This window comes from Calidris pugnax, unplaced genomic scaffold, assembly GCF_001431845.1.
Source record: "Calidris pugnax isolate Ruff unplaced genomic scaffold, ASM143184v1 scaffold352, whole genome shotgun sequence".
Taxonomy (NCBI): domain Eukaryota; kingdom Metazoa; phylum Chordata; class Aves; order Charadriiformes; family Scolopacidae; genus Calidris; species Calidris pugnax.
The window spans coordinates 609,862-627,718 of NW_015091110.1; the positions used below are offsets into that span (position 1 = coordinate 609,862).

The window sequence follows — 17,857 nt, forward strand, 5'->3', positions numbered from 1 at the left end:
CACTTCGTTCAGTCCCCCTTATTTCCTCTTACTCCAATTAGGATAGGGATGAACAATACCTACTTTTGGTGAACTAAGCAGCAGGATGGTTCACAAAATATTTCTTATTGTGAGAGAAGGGTACAGTTGTAATCAGTACGATTTGCTTTGAGCAATTTAGTCTACTTTATAGTGTCCGAACTCTGGTTTCTGTTGCAGCAGGCATGAGCAGTTCCTGTGTGACACTGGCCGAGGTCCTCTGGGCAAAAGGAAGCCCTTTGGAGGAAGAAGAAATATGGGCACTCTTGTACCTGGCCACAGTGCAGCTTCTGGAGGACCTTCACAAAGGTGAGGTGAAAAGTATCTTCTTACAGTTCTTACTGTTGGAAATTCATTCTTGAGTAATTTTAGCTCTTTTGAGGGTGTGGGTTGTTTTTTTCCCAAATTACACATCAGATATGAATTCATTTGAGTACAACTGTACATGGTGGAACAGGACAGAAAAGTCCTTCCTACAGTCTGAATAACACACACGCAGAAAGTGCAGTGTCAGCTAAAATCATGTCCTTCATGTACTGACAGAGGCAAATCCACATGGCTCCTCATTCAGGTAGAAAGAAACTTTTATCCCCGATGATAATAATGTGATTTATCATGATGGCTGGCAAGTCGTGATGGTGAATGTTTGCCAACAGGCCAGCTGTACGAGAGAGCACAGCTGAGCAACAACCTCTTACATTTTGGGAAGTGTTATGACAACATATATTACTTTTGAGGGCAGGATGGAGGAGCTGAGTTCTTACCTCATGAGCACCTAGAATCAAAATACCAAATACTGCAAACAAATGATGTGTAGCTTCTCCTATAGCTTGAGGGGTGAACTTTTATTACCAGCTAGTTTTTAATGGACTGGAACACTGTAACAGGTTGACTACACCATCAGTTCTCTATTTTTTAGTGAACAGCCCAGACAAGACATGTACAAGGGATGTGCAAAGGAGTGCAGCCCAAAGAAACCCACCTGGATAGATTCAGCTCGGGCTCATCACAGCTAATTAACTCTGTACCAGACACTAAACTGGCACTATGCTCTCCTAATCTCTTGTTTTAAAAAAAGAAAAAAGAAAAAAACGATTTGTTGGATGTCTACTGAGTTGAGATAATCAGCCTACATTCCTTATGCTGCACCACATAAATTTAGGGTATTATGATCAGAAGATGAAGAGTAAAACAAGAGCAAGTAGGGATGTAAAACCAAGCTGGTCTGTAGGTTAAATGCAAGGCTGCTCAAACGTGTCTTTAGAGAGCTCAAGGCCAGAAGTGATGCCAAGTTAGACTCCTTCTGAAGTGGAATCCCCAGTGCTCCAGTTTCTTAGAGGGCACTGAAGGTGAACCGCCTCTGCACAGCATCCTCCCAGCTGACTAAGACTTATTTCTGGCTCCATATCTCTTAATCACAGCTATGTTCCTTCTGGAACCAGCCTCTTCTCAGGGCTAGTTCTGATGTGTGCTTGATATAATAAATCCTGCCAGACCTGGTGATGGTCAGCACCACTTGCCAGAGCAGTATTTCCAGTGTGTTTGGGCACTGGCTGGTTGGGCAAGTACACTGACTAGTTGGCTGGCCAACATTACAGACGGCCAGGTGATCTCCATTGAGGCTAACGTACAAGCTGGCTGTTTCTAAAACAGTCTATTTTTTCTGGCATGTGCTAGTTGTATATAAACTACAATACTACAAAAAAAAATAAATAAGGAAAGAGCAAGAAAGAAGGCTAGCTGATTATTAGAAGACCTTTAATTTTCTAAAGAAGTAAAAACCACAACTTGCAAATACCAGTGGTCCCTAAGTCTTGAGTCTCTGTGTCCTCTGGCTATACGAATCCCCTGGGAGTATATGAATTTCCAGCTTAACATTTTACCCATTTTTACCATCCATTTGCCTGGTGTCATGCATTACACCTAAGCAGCCATTTTTCAGTATATAATTTTTAAATGCTAAAATGCCAAAGCATTTAGGGCATTTTTCTGAGTTCCTCTGCTGTGGAGATCTGAATGGTTTCTGTTCTCACAGTGTAGACTGAAGACAGTGGTTCAACAGCCAACATTTTTTTTTTTTAAATTACCTCTATTTGCAAGAACTCTGTATCTAAATATTGCCATAGTTAATGCAGCTTTTCCTCTTTCTAAAGTAAGATTTATCTTAGATGCTTTTCATGGTGCTTTTGTGATGAATATTTTTTATGAAATCACTTGGATGTCTTTGGTCAAATCCACTTAACTTGTGTTTGTAAGTAGAAAAGATCTCCCCAAAATGTCAACATCTCCAGAATCTGCACGTGGGATATAATTGTGCCTTCCCTTAGGCTTCAGAAACCCATTGAAATCAATATATTGTTTATATGTGTGAAAAGATGCAGGAGAGGAGACAAGTCTCTAACCATCACTGAATTCCAGCTGACAAAGTCAGCCAGGCAGAAACGGACATGATTCCACTGACCTTTGGGTACGTCTCCAGGAAACTGCAGTGATGGTTTGGTCAGCAGTATGACTTTCTGAGCACAGGGAATTCAACACTAAGAAATCCATTATTTTCTCCACCTTTTTTTTCAGAGCCTGCTGTCTGTGTGATTTGCCCGTGGTCAGTGCTACTGTCACCCGAAGGAAACTTGTCCTTCCAAACCCAGGCGTCTCAGACAGAAGCTGTCCCTTTCAGTGCACCAGAACTGCTCCATAGGCAGAGTAAAAACCAGCACATCACAATAACAAAGGTGAGCTATATTACAAAATATATCTTGACAGTGCCACGTATTAATGCAACAGACCTGGTGTCTATTGCCAAACTCCATTTCTAATAACACTAAACACATTAGGCTACAGTTAGAAAGATTTACAGGTATCTTGCAGCTTGCCATTACATTTGCATGTATGTCAACATCAAAACCAATTCTGATAATCAGTCCTTAAGGTCTGCAGAAATTTATGATTTGTAAAGGCCCACAGAAAGGCAGAGTATGTCTGGAACACGATGTTTGACAGATACTGTAACTGCAATCCCAGGACTGCAGTATCGATGCCATCCGAGAGTGGAAACAATCCCAGGACATCAGAAATATGTTCCCCTTTGTTAACAATTTACTTTTCTTCTCCCTCCCAAATGAGTCTCTCTGTGACAATAGTAAGATACAACACTTGGCTACCAAAAAATTTTAAATATCACCCAGACCTCACCAGTGCACCCTTCCCTCAGGCAGAACACGCGGTGTCAGACTCCCCCATCGCGGATCGCTCAGACACTACGCAGAAACACCAAGCTTTGGAATAATTACTCCAGTCATCCTCTTCCTGGACATGACTGGAAAAACTTCAAAACTAAGGAGTTGAAATTTCTTTGCCTGCTCGTGGCACCACTGGATAGAGGGCAGCCTGGTTCAGCCCCTCACTGCCTGCTCTCCAGCCCATAAACCAAGAGTCTCTATTGGATTTTTCTATATGTTTCCTCTAGTAAAAGACACAAAAAGATGGTTTCTCTACACTACAGGGCTTTTCTGTATTTAATGCTGACTTCATTAAAGGTTTTCTTCTCTGTTTTAACAGATGTTGGTGTATTCCTTAGGAATGACACTCTACTGGTCAGCAGACTACCAGGTTCCTCCAAACCAGGCCAGTAACACAAATATGGTTTTCTTCTTTTATTCTGCCTTATAATAATGGTAGGTTCAAAGATTAAGAGGCATAATCTGAAGTCTCAGTAAGATGGGCTTTATCTTTTGGACCTCTAGAAAGAATTGGAAAGTTGTGTCGAGGTCCAGACTTCACCAAAAATACCTGTTCATCCAAATCAGGAATTTAGATAGACCTCATCTTTCTTTTCTTTTCCTTTCCTTTTTTTTTCCTTTTTCTTCAAAAACCAGAATTGTTTCCATTAAATGAGTTGTACCTTGATTTTAAGAGTGAAGATTATTTCTTCCAAGGCTGGAATAAGGAGCAGGCTGCCCAGGGAAGTGGCTGAGTCCCCATTGCTGGAGGTATTCAAAGCGTGTAGCTGTGGCACTCGGGGACATGGGTTAGTGGGGGACTTGGCAGCGTTAGGTTTTATGGTTGGAATCGATGATCTTAAAGGTCTTTTGCAACATAAATGATTCTATGATTCTAAGATAGAAAGGGCTAAAAGAAAAACATCATGCCAGCATGACTGTGGTGCTGTGCACGGCTATGTGCTTTTACAAAGAATGGGATGTTAGAATAAAACTAAACAACTCTCCTGATTTCTGAGCTTCTAAACTTCTAAACTACCAGCTTCTCTGCTAGTTTAAAATTTTGCATTTCTTCCTTACCCAGAATCCTTCCAAAGATTTGTAGCACCCATTTTGCTTCATTTCTATACCCATGCTTTTGATTGCATGTTTTTGATTTGGAAAGCACAAGCTTTTAGTACATTTGACCTCCCCTTCATGGGTATTCATGGTCTAAAAGAAAAGGCACTATAAGTTAATGACTATAAAATTTAAGTATCTGGTCTCTATGGCAACAGTTTTGGCTGGTGTAACTCCTCACCTTTTTGAAGCTAATGCTGCCACATGTCTTACTTGCATAAATCTTTAAGATTCCCAGTCTAATTAGCAAAGCTGTGGAGCAGACTGAGCTGTTGTCTGTGACCAAGAAGCCCCTACACAGGCTGATACCCCTCCTTGTAGATTCCAGTTCCCTCCAGGTCCATCCTGGATCCCATCAGAGGCTCCGTTTAGTGCTGTTATGCTGCCTGTCTGGAATTCTCCCAAAGCCTAAAGGAATTCAGTGCCCATTTCTCACCCAGGGTGAAAAGCTTACAGGAATTCCTGGTCCCAGTTTACACAGGGTTTCAGACCACTGGGAGATGTCATTTAACGGTATCTCCATCTCAACTCAGTCCCTCCAGCTGAGTGACCAGTTACACATGCTCTTGCTGACACTATGTGAAGATCTGCCACATAAAAGACTTTCTCCTGAATCAATTCTGGAAGCATGTGAGGCACATCAGAGGGAATCTGCTTGCTTACCAGCAAATGTCTACATCAAGAAAATGGTCCAGTTTGCTCTGGGAAGTGTTGGTGAGGTAGGTACTACTCTCATTCTCTAATTAATCTTCTTTTCTTTGGTGAGAGAGGTGAGCAGCAGCGTGGGATACAGGTGAGCAATTGTCTGAAATTAATGCTTTTATAAATTAAGGAAGTGAGATTTGGCTCTAAGCAGGAAACTGGGTGGGCATGTGGAAAAGAAAATGAGGCAATGAAGCCATCTCTCACGCCGTTCTTGGGAAATGATACAAATCCAGCTTTTGTGCTTACAGTATCTTCATTTCTTTGGTTAATACTGAAGCACTCATAACCTTTACAGAGACTTCATGTTGGCCAAAGGAATGGACTTTCCACAAGAGAAAAGATTTCCCCCATTGCTACTCTGGTTTCAGACTTTCCTTGTGAAATGCAAAGAAATCACATTTACATCATATTGAGAATGTCATTCATCATCCTTGAGTGGAACTCAACATTTGCCGTGCAATCAAGCCTGAAGATATGAAGTCTTCAATAAGTGAGCACCTGAGTGCTTTTCAACATTCCAAATATCAACAAACATTTTTTGTTGACAAGCTGAACGAAACTGGAAGAAAACACATTGCAAATATTTTTTTTTTGCTGTTTTCAACCAGTATGCACTAAAGTTCTGATACAAACTTTTCCCTTGTGCTCTCTATTACTCTATTTCCCCCTGTACCAGAGGGTGTCCCCTCTTCAACACAGGTCCTATGAGAGCGTGAAGCCATCGAAACTCAACCCTGCTTTGAGCCTGAGAGGATGAAGTTACTTAGAGCAAGCAAATCAGGGGAGGGCAGGGATCACATCAGCATGAGAGTCTGAAGTCCACACGTGGTGTGACATTAACTTGCAGTGCTTCTGTCTTCCAGGTAGAGCGAGTGGCCGCCGAGGACAGCGCAGCCTCTCAGCTCCACAGGAGCCATGTGATAAGAAAAAGGCTGCACGAGAAAATATCAGACACCTCGCCGCTCTCCTCCCAGATGAATTTTCACCAAGGTAAAGAAAGACTTACAATCTGAAGGCTCTAATAAGGACACAGCCAGCCTTTCCCAGGCTAGGTGAATTGTTTAATTTCATGCTGTAGCGATTACATGTAGGGTTGGACGGGATATTTATTGCTTTACATATAAATGACTTCTTAATGGAAAGACTCTGAGGCAAGTCAGCGAGGTTTCTCTTCCTTATTTCCTCAAAGGACAGTAGACTGAGGGCTGTGAAGCAACGATAACAAATCAGCTTGCACAGATATGAGTCTTAAAGCACTTTGCATAAAAAAAAACCTACTTCCAAAACTGCTTTTGTGCTTTGTATACTCCAGTGTATTTTCAAAGGTAAAGAGTGGGATTCTGTGAAGTTATCCTGTTGCCATTAAGGAATAAATATTCATCCTTACTATTTGATTATTCACGCAAAGATTTGTGGTTTCGTTTTGATTTTAGTTGCATTTTTCTAGTCAAAAGGTGTTTGATAAATACACACATGGATTGCTGGAGTGATTGCAAGACACAAGGCCAAATCCTGCTCACTATATAAATAAACCAGCATATACTAATTTCACATTTCATTTGACTATGATCAAGATTTTATTATCCCTCAGAGTAATTCTCTAACTGCAACTAAATGTGGGCTTCAGGTTCAGATAGTTCTTTTTTCTAGTTTCTATACTGTGTTGTTCACCTCAACAGAAATCTCTGATTTTGGGGGAAGGGGAAGGTTGGCCCAAGCTATGCAGGGTTTTCTTGGACATGCTCAACATTAGGCATATAAAAATCCAATTCCAATTCAGCAAATCAGTACTTTCAGTTAAACATGTAGAACAGAATTAAGATATTTGTTTTATTTGGAATGGTTGAGGAGAACTATAGGAACTATTTTGGATCAGAGTAAGAGTATGAAAGTAATAGAATGAAGTCACCAAGCGTTCCCTGGTTCTTAAGGAATTGTAGTCAGGGTTAAAAGACAGACATGGACTATATAATAATTAGTCAAGCCATATGTTATGTACATTACCATGCAGATACTATGATTTATAATTAAAGTACGTGAATCACCATATTTCCTTTCTGTTTCCAGACAAAGGATCCAGATTAATGAATTACAGTCGGTCAACAGAAGATTACAGACAACTCTCTGTGGATTACAGTGACTCTAACAGTATTTCTGAGAGTACGTCTTTGATCCTGTCTAACCGAGGTCACAGGAGAGGTAAGATTTTCCTGAAAGATTATGTTTATGAATTATGTGCTTAGCTCTTTTTTTCCCGAGATGTGAGACCACCACTGTATGGCCAGTGAAGAGTACTCAAATGCACTTGTGGCTCCGTGACTAGGGAGCTATATCTCTGCTAGAAAAGATCCTTTTATACTGGATTTCTTTCTACTTCTGTCCTACTGCAAAGCTTCCTACGATCTCCCTTCATCTGTTTTTTCACCATCATCCAGGTAATGGATTAAGACCTTCATGCATTAGAAACTGATTCCAGCTGATAAAGGAAAGCCAGTTTCCCTACAAAAGTAATAGGTTTTAGGTCTTTTGTTGTCTCTATACAGTCACCAAAGCAGCAAATGTAAAGATGAAGGTTAACAAAAGCCAAGTTGCTCCCTTGCACTTTACTAACTATGATTGCCAAATCTAATACAGCCTGATTGCACGTAAAGTCACCCCGGCGTATGAAATTACTGATGTGTGATTGTTATTAAATGTTAAATTCAGATGCAAAGCTACAGTTCATTATCTTTTATAATCAGTTCAATTTCTTCCATTGACCCTAGATTTCAATGACTCTTCTGACGAAAGCTTGCACAGATGATAAAACGTAAAAAATAGAATAAAATAAGTTTAAAAGAAATGTGATAAGTGATGGGGAGGATCTTTTAGGCTTCTTTGCCTCTGTGGATGGCACTACCTTCTTCTATAGAAGTCAGCAGAAGATTTGTCTTTGACCTCAGACCAGGAATTGGCACTGAAAGCCCTTTGCTGTTTTTTCCAGGCACAAAAACGTTAACCTCTATATTCTGGCCAAACTCCAAAGTGGGTGATTACATTCTGCCGCTCTAATTTTTCCCTGCAGGCTTAACTAGACCTGGCATCATTTCCTGATGTGCAGTGTCACCACGAACAACCACGTCCCTTTTTGCAAGGTTATTGTTAACTTTTCCCTCCTTGCCTCCCAATTTGTCTGCTTTGCCTTATCAGTTGTAGGTTGTTTGAAGGTCAGATTTGTTTGGTTCTGGATCACAGCTTTTATTAGATTGAGGGGCCATGAATATGTGCATGCTATAATGATAACAATATCTTTATATCACTTTTACTCTCATATTATATATGTATCGTTGCCTGGTCATAGAAGGAAATGAAAGGTATATTTTTCCCCAGGCACTCACACAGTTATATTTTTGTCAAATATCACATCATGTGGATCTTGAAAATCAAAAGTCAAAAATACAGCCCAAAATCACAGGGCGTTCTGAATGTGTTTAAAAATCAATTGCCAATTTGCTTGTTAAATTACACATTGCTTAACTCTACAATAATTGATTACACTTTAAAGAGATTATGATTTGCATGGCCATACAATTGAGTAATTTTTGGGAGAAGTTCGCACATCATTGCTAGTAGGATTCTTTTAATTCATACTTAGCATTGATCTGAGATGTTACTTTTAGGAAAAAAACACATTCAATACAGAAGTGAGGCAGCTCCGGTGTAACTGCTGATAAATTCACTTTGGCTTTATAAAGCTCTAAAGCCTGAACTCTGGATAGTTGCTTATTGAGCAACTTAAGCTAGTTAGAAATATCAGCACTGAAATCATGTGGTAGAAGCACTTCTATCCAACACTCCTTCCCCAGCATGGGCTCAAATAAACCAGCACGAAGTGGAGCCTGGTGGATTACCCATATGGAGAAGCCACAGAGATTCCAGCTCTGGGGCCGTGAATTGATTGCTGAGCCCCAGTACCACAGGGTTAAGTGAAATGCTATCACAGTAATTTATTATTAAGAGAAATGGTGGTGGCTTAGATTAAGAAGATTTGTCTGTCTCTTCTAATTAAGGTTAGGTTCTTAAGAAGCTTTACTGCCCTTTGAAGCTACAGAGACTAAAATTAGGACTCTGGTTCTGTTTAAAATGTCACTAGGTTGGTCCATAATCCCACAGCGACTGCAGCAAGGGATCATTCTCCCAGTGGTGGGATGCCTTGTTTGGAAGCTAGTGAGCCAGGACGGGACCCCAGGAATCAAAGTCTGAGTAGTCCATTAATCAGCAACGAGTTGGTCCTGCAGAACATCCTCATGCTCTTGCAGCGACCCCTGGAAGGCTGCATAATAAATGGGAAGCTGGCAAAGAAATCAGCTGTAAGACACAGTAAATTCTACTGCAGGAAGAGGGCAAACTCGATGATCTTTAAGGTCTCTTCCAACTCTAACCATTCTATGATTCTAACAAAACCTCTTTGGCAATATTTAGTATGATAAAACATTTGGAGGAAAAGAAGCCTTGCTACTTCAGGTCACAAGTCAGTTCCTAGTTGGCTGGGATGAGGAAAGCCCTTTTCCAATAGGTAAGACTATTGTGATTCACCACAGATGCCTCTCTCTAGATGATCTGATGCTGCACTGCAGCTGAGACGAAACAGGGAGAGTGTGTGGGCCAACGTTCCTCTGTAGTGCACCAGGTCCTGTGTACCTACCCCTCAGGTGGGACAGTCTGCTGGAAGCCACCAAATTGCTATTCAACATCTCACAGAGTGAATCATCTTTTAACTTAGTTTAGTGAAACAAAGCAAGTTTATATATATACATTTGTATGGATGAACCACATGTTCTGACCAAGAACATATCCCATCAGTGAACTCAGGAAGAGTCTACAAGCTTTTACTGATCACTGCTGAGCAACGAGTGAAACTCAGTTGCTCTGTTGGAATGTGTTTATAAACCTTTCCTGTTCCAATGCATCTCTTTTGGTTTGGGACTCTTTCTCTTAGATCACCTCTGCCACGTTTCTATAGACAAGAGCACCCAATGAAGCAGCAAAATCAGTGCCCTGCCATTCAGGTAACCACTCACAAAGTCTGAACATATTCATGAAGGATCTCCTGAGCTAAAACTATTTGCCCCACAGAATCTTGTGATTAGTTTCAAATGATGAGTGAAAGGGCTGAAAAAGATTACAGGGAGTCACTTCGTTCAGTCCCCCTTATTTCCTCTTACTCCAATTAGGATAGGGATGAACAATACCTACTTTTGGTGAACTAAGCAGCAGGATGGTTCACAAAATATTTCTTATTGTGAGAGAAGGGTACAGTTGTAATCAGTACGATTTGCTTTGAGCAATTTAGTCTACTTTATAGTGTCCGAACTCTGGTTTCTGTTGCAGCAGGCATGAGCAGTTCCTGTGTGACACTGGCCGAGGTCCTCTGGGCAAAAGGAAGCCCTTTGGAGGAAGAAGAAATATGGGCACTCTTGTACCTGGCCACAGTGCAGCTTCTGGAGGACCTTCACAAAGGTGAGGTGAAAAGTATCTTCTTACAGTTCTTACTGTTGGAAATTCATTCTTGAGTAATTTTAGCTCTTTTGAGGGTGTGGGTTGTTTTTTTCCCAAATTACACATCAGATATGAATTCATTTGAGTACAACTGTACATGGTGGAACAGGACAGAAAAGTCCTTCCTACAGTCTGAATAACACACACGCAGAAAGTGCAGTGTCAGCTAAAATCATGTCCTTCATGTACTGACAGAGGCAAATCCACATGGCTCCTCATTCAGGTAGAAAGAAACTTTTATCCCCGATGATAATAATGTGATTTATCATGATGGCTGGCAAGTCGTGATGGTGAATGTTTGCCAACAGGCCAGCTGTACGAGAGAGCACAGCTGAGCAACAACCTCTTACATTTTGGGAAGTGTTATGACAACATATATTACTTTTGAGGGCAGGATGGAGGAGCTGAGTTCTTACCTCATGAGCACCTAGAATCAAAATACCAAATACTGCAAACAAATGATGTGTAGCTTCTCCTATAGCTTGAGGGGTGAACTTTTATTACCAGCTAGTTTTTAATGGACTGGAACACTGTAACAGGTTGACTACACCATCAGTTCTCTATTTTTTAGTGAACAGCCCAGACAAGACATGTACAAGGGATGTGCAAAGGAGTGCAGCCCAAAGAAACCCACCTGGATAGATTCAGCTCGGGCTCATCACAGCTAATTAACTCTGTACCAGACACTAAACTGGCACTATGCTCTCCTAATCTCTTGTTTTAAAAAAAGAAAAAAGAAAAAAACGATTTGTTGGATGTCTACTGAGTTGAGATAATCAGCCTACATTCCTTATGCTGCACCACATAAATTTAGGGTATTATGATCAGAAGATGAAGAGTAAAACAAGAGCAAGTAGGGATGTAAAACCAAGCTGGTCTGTAGGTTAAATGCAAGGCTGCTCAAACATGTCTCTAGAGAGCTCAAGGCCAGAAGTGATGCCAAGTTAGACTCCTTCTGAAGTGGAATCCCCAGTGCTCCAGTTTCTTAGAGGGCACTGAAGGTGAACCGCCTCTGCACAGCATCCTCCCAGCTGACTAAGACTTATTTCTGGCTCCATATCTCTTAATCACAGCTATGTTCCTTCTGGAACCAGCCTCTTCTCAGGGCTAGTTCTGATGTGTGCTTGATATAATAAATCCTGCCAGACCTGGTGATGGTCAGCACCACTTGCCAGAGCAGTATTTCCAGTGTGTTTGGGCACTGGCTGGTTGGGCAAGTACACTGACTAGTTGGCTGGCCAACATTACAGACGGCCAGGTGATCTCCATTGAGGCTAACGTACAAGCTGGCTGTTTCTAAAACAGTCTATTTTTTCTGGCATGTGCTAGTTGTATATAAACTACAATACTACAAAAAAAAATAAATAAGGAAAGAGCAAGAAAGAAGGCTAGCTGATTATTAGAAGACCTTTAATTTTCTAAAGAAGTAAAAACCACAACTTGCAAATACCAGTGGTCCCTAAGTCTTGAGTCTCTGTGTCCTCTGGCTATACGAATCCCCTGGGAGTATATGAATTTCCAGCTTAACATTTTACCCATTTTTACCATCCATTTGCCTGGTGTCATGCATTACACCTAAGCAGCCATTTTTCAGTATATAATTTTTAAATGCTAAAATGCCAAAGCATTTAGGGCATTTTTCTGAGTTCCTCTGCTGTGGAGATCTGAATGGTTTCTGTTCTCACAGTGTAGACTGAAGACAGTGGTTCAACAGCCAACATTTTTTTTTTTTAAATTACCTCTATTTGCAAGAACTCTGTATCTAAATATTGCCATAGTTAATGCAGCTTTTCCTCTTTCTAAAGTAAGATTTATCTTAGATGCTTTTCATGGTGCTTTTGTGATGAATATTTTTTATGAAATCACTTGGATGTCTTTGGTCAAATCCACTTAACTTGTGTTTGTAAGTAGAAAAGATCTCCCCAAAATGTCAACATCTCCAGAATCTGCACGTGGGATATAATTGTGCCTTCCCTTAGGCTTCAGAAACCCATTGAAATCAATATATTGTTTATATGTGTGAAAAGATGCAGGAGAGGAGACAAGTCTCTAACCATCACTGAATTCCAGCTGACAAAGTCAGCCAGGCATAAACGGACATGATTCCACTGACCTTTGGGTACGTCTCCAGGAAACTGCAGTGATGGTTTGGTCAGCAGTATGACTTTCTGAGCGCAGGGAATTCAACACTAAGAAATCCATTATTTTCTCCACCTTTTTTTTCAGAGCCTGCTGTCTGTGTGATTTGCCCGTGGTCAGTGCTACTGTCACCCGAAGGAAACTTGTCCTTCCAAACCCAGGCGTCTCAGACAGAAGCTGTCCCTTTCAGTGCACCAGAACTGCTCCATAGGCAGAGTAAAAACCAGCACATCACAATAACAAAGGTGAGCTATATTACAAAATATATCTTGACAGTGCCACGTATTAATGCAACAGACCTGGTGTCTATTGCCAAACTCCATTTCTAATAACACTAAACACATTAGGCTACAGTTAGAAAGATTTACAGGTATCTTGCAGCTTGCCATTACATTTGCATGTATGTCAACATCAAAACCAATTCTGATAATCAGTCCTTAAGGTCTGCAGAAATTTATGATTTGTAAAGGCCCACAGAAAGGCAGAGTATGTCTGGAACACGATGTTTGACAGATACTGTAACTGCAATCCCAGGACTGCAGTATCGATGCCATCCGAGAGTGGAAACAATCCCAGGACATCAGAAATATGTTCCCCTTTGTTAACAATTTACTTTTCTTCTCCCTCCCAAATGAGTCTCTCTGTGACAATAGTAAGATACAACACTTGGCTACCAAAAAATTTTAAATATCACCCAGACCTCACCAGTGCACCCTTCCCTCAGGCAGAACACGCGGTGTCAGACTCCCCCATCGCGGATCGCTCAGACACTACGCAGAAACACCAAGCTTTGGAATAATTACTCCAGTCATCCTCTTCCTGGACATGACTGGAAAAACTTCAAAACTAAGGAGTTGAAATTTCTTTGCCTGCTCGTGGCACCACTGGATAGAGGGCAGCCTGGTTCAGCCCCTCACTGCCTGCTCTCCAGCCCATAAACCAAGAGTCTCTATTGGATTTTTCTATATGTTTCCTCTAGTAAAAGACACAAAAAGATGGTTTCTCTACACTACAGGGCTTTTCTGTATTTAATGCTGACTTCATTAAAGGTTTTCTTCTCTGTTTTAACAGATGTTGGTGTATTCCTTAGGAATGACACTCTACTGGTCAGCAGACTACCAGGTTCCTCCAAACCAGGCCAGTAACACAAATATGGTTTTCTTCTTTTATTCTGCCTTATAATAATGGTAGGTTCAAAGATTAAGAGGCATAATCTGAAGTCTCAGTAAGATGGGCTTTATCTTTTGGACCTCTAGAAAGAATTGGAAAGTTGTGTCGAGGTCCAGACTTCACCAAAAATACCTGTTCATCCAAATCAGGAATTTAGATAGACCTCATCTTTCTTTTCTTTTCCTTTCCTTTTTTTTTCCTTTTTCTTCAAAAACCAGAATTGTTTCCATTAAATGAGTTGTACCTTGATTTTAAGAGTGAAGATTATTTCTTCCAAGGCTGGAATAAGGAGCAGGCTGCCCAGGGAAGTGGCTGAGTCCCCATTGCTGGAGGTATTCAAAGCGTGTAGCTGTGGCACTCGGGGACATGGGTTAGTGGGGGACTTGGCAGCGTTAGGTTTTATGGTTGGAATCGATGATCTTAAAGGTCTTTTGCAACATAAATGATTCTATGATTCTAAGATAGAAAGGGCTAAAAGAAAAACATCATGCCAGCATGACTGTGGTGCTGTGCACGGCTATGTGCTTTTACAAAGAATGGGATGTTAGAATAAAACTAAACAACTCTCCTGATTTCTGAGCTTCTAAACTTCTAAACTACCAGCTTCTCTGCTAGTTTAAAATTTTGCATTTCTTCCTTACCCAGAATCCTTCCAAAGATTTGTAGCACCCATTTTGCTTCATTTCTATACCCATGCTTTTGATTGCATGTTTTTGATTTGGAAAGCACAAGCTTTTAGTACATTTGACCTCCCCTTCATGGGTATTCATGGTCTAAAAGAAAAGGCACTATAAGTTAATGACTATAAAATTTAAGTATCTGGTCTCTATGGCAACAGTTTTGGCTGGTGTAACTCCTCACCTTTTTGAAGCTAATGCTGCCACATGTCTTACTTGCATAAATCTTTAAGATTCCCAGTCTAATTAGCAAAGCTGTGGAGCAGACTGAGCTGTTGTCTGTGACCAAGAAGCCCCTACACAGGCTGATACCCCTCCTTGTAGATTCCAGTTCCCTCCAGGTCCATCCTGGATCCCATCAGAGGCTCCGTTTAGTGCTGTTATGCTGCCTGTCTGGAATTCTCCCAAAGCCTAAAGGAATTCAGTGCCCATTTCTCACCCAGGGTGAAAAGCTTACAGGAATTCCTGGTCCCAGTTTACACAGGGTTTCAGACCACTGGGAGATGTCATTTAACGGTATCTCCATCTCAACTCAGTCCCTCCAGCTGAGTGACCAGTTACACATGCTCTTGCTGACACTATGTGAAGATCTGCCACATAAAAGACTTTCTCCTGAATCAATTCTGGAAGCATGTGAGGCACATCAGAGGGAATCTGCTTGCTTACCAGCAAATGTCTACATCAAGAAAATGGTCCAGTTTGCTCTGGGAAGTGTTGGTGAGGTAGGTACTACTCTCATTCTCTAATTAATCTTCTTTTCTTTGGTGAGAGAGGTGAGCAGCAGCGTGGGATACAGGTGAGCAATTGTCTGAAATTAATGCTTTTATAAATTAAGGAAGTGAGATTTGGCTCTAAGCAGGAAACTGGGTGGGCATGTGGAAAAGAAAATGAGGCAATGAAGCCATCTCTCACGCCGTTCTTGGGAAATGATACAAATCCAGCTTTTGTGCTTACAGTATCTTCATTTCTTTGGTTAATACTGAAGCACTCATAACCTTTACAGAGACTTCATGTTGGCCAAAGGAATGGACTTTCCACAAGAGAAAAGATTTCCCCCATTGCTACTCTGGTTTCAGACTTTCCTTGTGAAATGCAAAGAAATCACATTTACATCATATTGAGAATGTCATTCATCATCCTTGAGTGGAACTCAACATTTGCCGTGCAATCAAGCCTGAAGATATGAAGTCTTCAATAAGTGAGCACCTGAGTGCTTTTCAACATTCCAAATATCAACAAACATTTTTTGTTGACAAGCTGAACGAAACTGGAAGAAAACACATTGCAAATATTTTTTTTTTGCTGTTTTCAACCAGTATGCACTAAAGTTCTGATACAAACTTTTCCCTTGTGCTCTCTATTACTCTATTTCCCCCTGTACCAGAGGGTGTCCCCTCTTCAACACAGGTCCTATGAGAGCGTGAAGCCATCGAAACTCAACCCTGCTTTGAGCCTGAGAGGATGAAGTTACTTAGAGCAAGCAAATCAGGGGAGGGCAGGGATCACATCAGCATGAGAGTCTGAAGTCCACACGTGGTGTGACATTAACTTGCAGTGCTTCTGTCTTCCAGGTAGAGCGAGTGGCCGCCGAGGACAGCGCAGCCTCTCAGCTCCACAGGAGCCATGTGATAAGAAAAAGGCTGCACGAGAAAATATCAGACACCTCGCCGCTCTCCTCCCAGATGAATTTTCACCAAGGTAAAGAAAGACTTACAATCTGAAGGCTCTAATAAGGACACAGCCAGCCTTTCCCAGGCTAGGTGAATTGTTTAATTTCATGCTGTAGCGATTACATGTAGGGTTGGACGGGATATTTATTGCTTTACATATAAATGACTTCTTAATGGAAAGACTCTGAGGCAAGTCAGCGAGGTTTCTCTTCCTTATTTCCTCAAAGGACAGTAGACTGAGGGCTGTGAAGCAACGATAACAAATCAGCTTGCACAGATATGAGTCTTAAAGCACTTTGCATAAAAAAAAACCTACTTCCAAAACTGCTTTTGTGCTTTGTATACTCCAGTGTATTTTCAAAGGTAAAGAGTGGGATTCTGTGAAGTTATCCTGTTGCCATTAAGGAATAAATATTCATCCTTACTATTTGATTATTCACGCAAAGATTTGTGGTTTCGTTTTGATTTTAGTTGCATTTTTCTAGTCAAAAGGTGTTTGATAAATACACACATGGATTGCTGGAGTGATTGCAAGACACAAGGCCAAATCCTGCTCACTATATAAATAAACCAGCATATACTAATTTCACATTTCATTTGACTATGATCAAGATTTTATTATCCCTCAGAGTAATTCTCTAACTGCAACTAAATGTGGGCTTCAGGTTCAGATAGTTCTTTTTTCTAGTTTCTATACTGTGTTGTTCACCTCAACAGAAATCTCTGATTTTGGGGGAAGGGGAAGGTTGGCCCAAGCTATGCAGGGTTTTCTTGGACATGCTCAACATTAGGCATATAAAAATCCAATTCCAATTCAGCAAATCAGTACTTTCAGTTAAACATGTAGAACAGAATTAAGATATTTGTTTTATTTGGAATGGTTGAGGAGAACTATAGGAACTATTTTGGATCAGAGTAAGAGTATGAAAGTAATAGAATGAAGTCACCAAGCGTTCCCTGGTTCTTAAGGAATTGTAGTCAGGGTTAAAAGACAGACATGGACTATATAATAATTAGTCAAGCCATATGTTATGTACATTACCATGCAGATACTATGATTTATAATTAAAGTACGTGAATCACCATATTTCCTTTCTGTTTCCAGACAAAGGATCCAGATTAATGAATTACAGTCGGTCAACAGAAGATTACAGACAACTCTCTGTGGATTACAGTGACTCTAACAGTATTTCTGAGAGTACGTCTTTGATCCTGTCTAACCGAGGTCACAGGAGAGGTAAGATTTTCCTGAAAGATTATGTTTATGAATTATGTGCTTAGCTCTTTTTTTCCCGAGATGTGAGACCACCCCTGTATGGCCAGTGAAGAGTACTCCAATGCACTTGTGGCTCCGTGACTAGGGAGCTATATCTCTGCTAGAAAAGATCCTTTTATACTGGATTTCTTTCTACTTCTGTCCTACTGCAAAGCTATATATTCCCTGGTTACCCTGCAGCACCATCTCCTCTCTCCTGCTTTATGCCCCCTTTGCCAGGTGAAGCTGTTCAGCAGATCCCACACAAAGCCTGGCCCCAAGGATGGGAAGGTGAGGTTACTCACACAACTGCTGTTGATATTCTCCTCCTGAAAGCTGCTTTTCTGG

At 40.9% G+C, this 17,857-nt stretch overlaps 1 protein-coding gene across 1 annotated transcript in view; it reads left to right on the forward strand.

Moving 5' to 3' along the window:
- The first annotated feature begins 203 nt into the window (after window positions 1-203).
- The window catches only part of FRMPD2 (FERM and PDZ domain containing 2), a 67,729-nt gene continuing 50,075 nt past the window's right edge, over window positions 204-17,857 (forward strand). Inside the window, exons 1-10 of the mRNA XM_014958057.1 lie at window positions 204-327; window positions 3,596-3,646; window positions 5,022-5,074; window positions 5,924-6,050; window positions 7,128-7,220; window positions 10,431-10,559; window positions 13,828-13,878; window positions 15,254-15,306; window positions 16,156-16,282; window positions 17,360-17,452. Of these exons, the coding sequence (XP_014813543.1) occupies window positions 204-327; window positions 3,596-3,646; window positions 5,022-5,074; window positions 5,924-6,050; window positions 7,128-7,220; window positions 10,431-10,559; window positions 13,828-13,878; window positions 15,254-15,306; window positions 16,156-16,282; window positions 17,360-17,452 (901 nt within the window). The remainder of the gene's footprint in view (window positions 328-3,595; window positions 3,647-5,021; window positions 5,075-5,923; window positions 6,051-7,127; window positions 7,221-10,430; window positions 10,560-13,827; window positions 13,879-15,253; window positions 15,307-16,155; window positions 16,283-17,359; window positions 17,453-17,857) is intronic.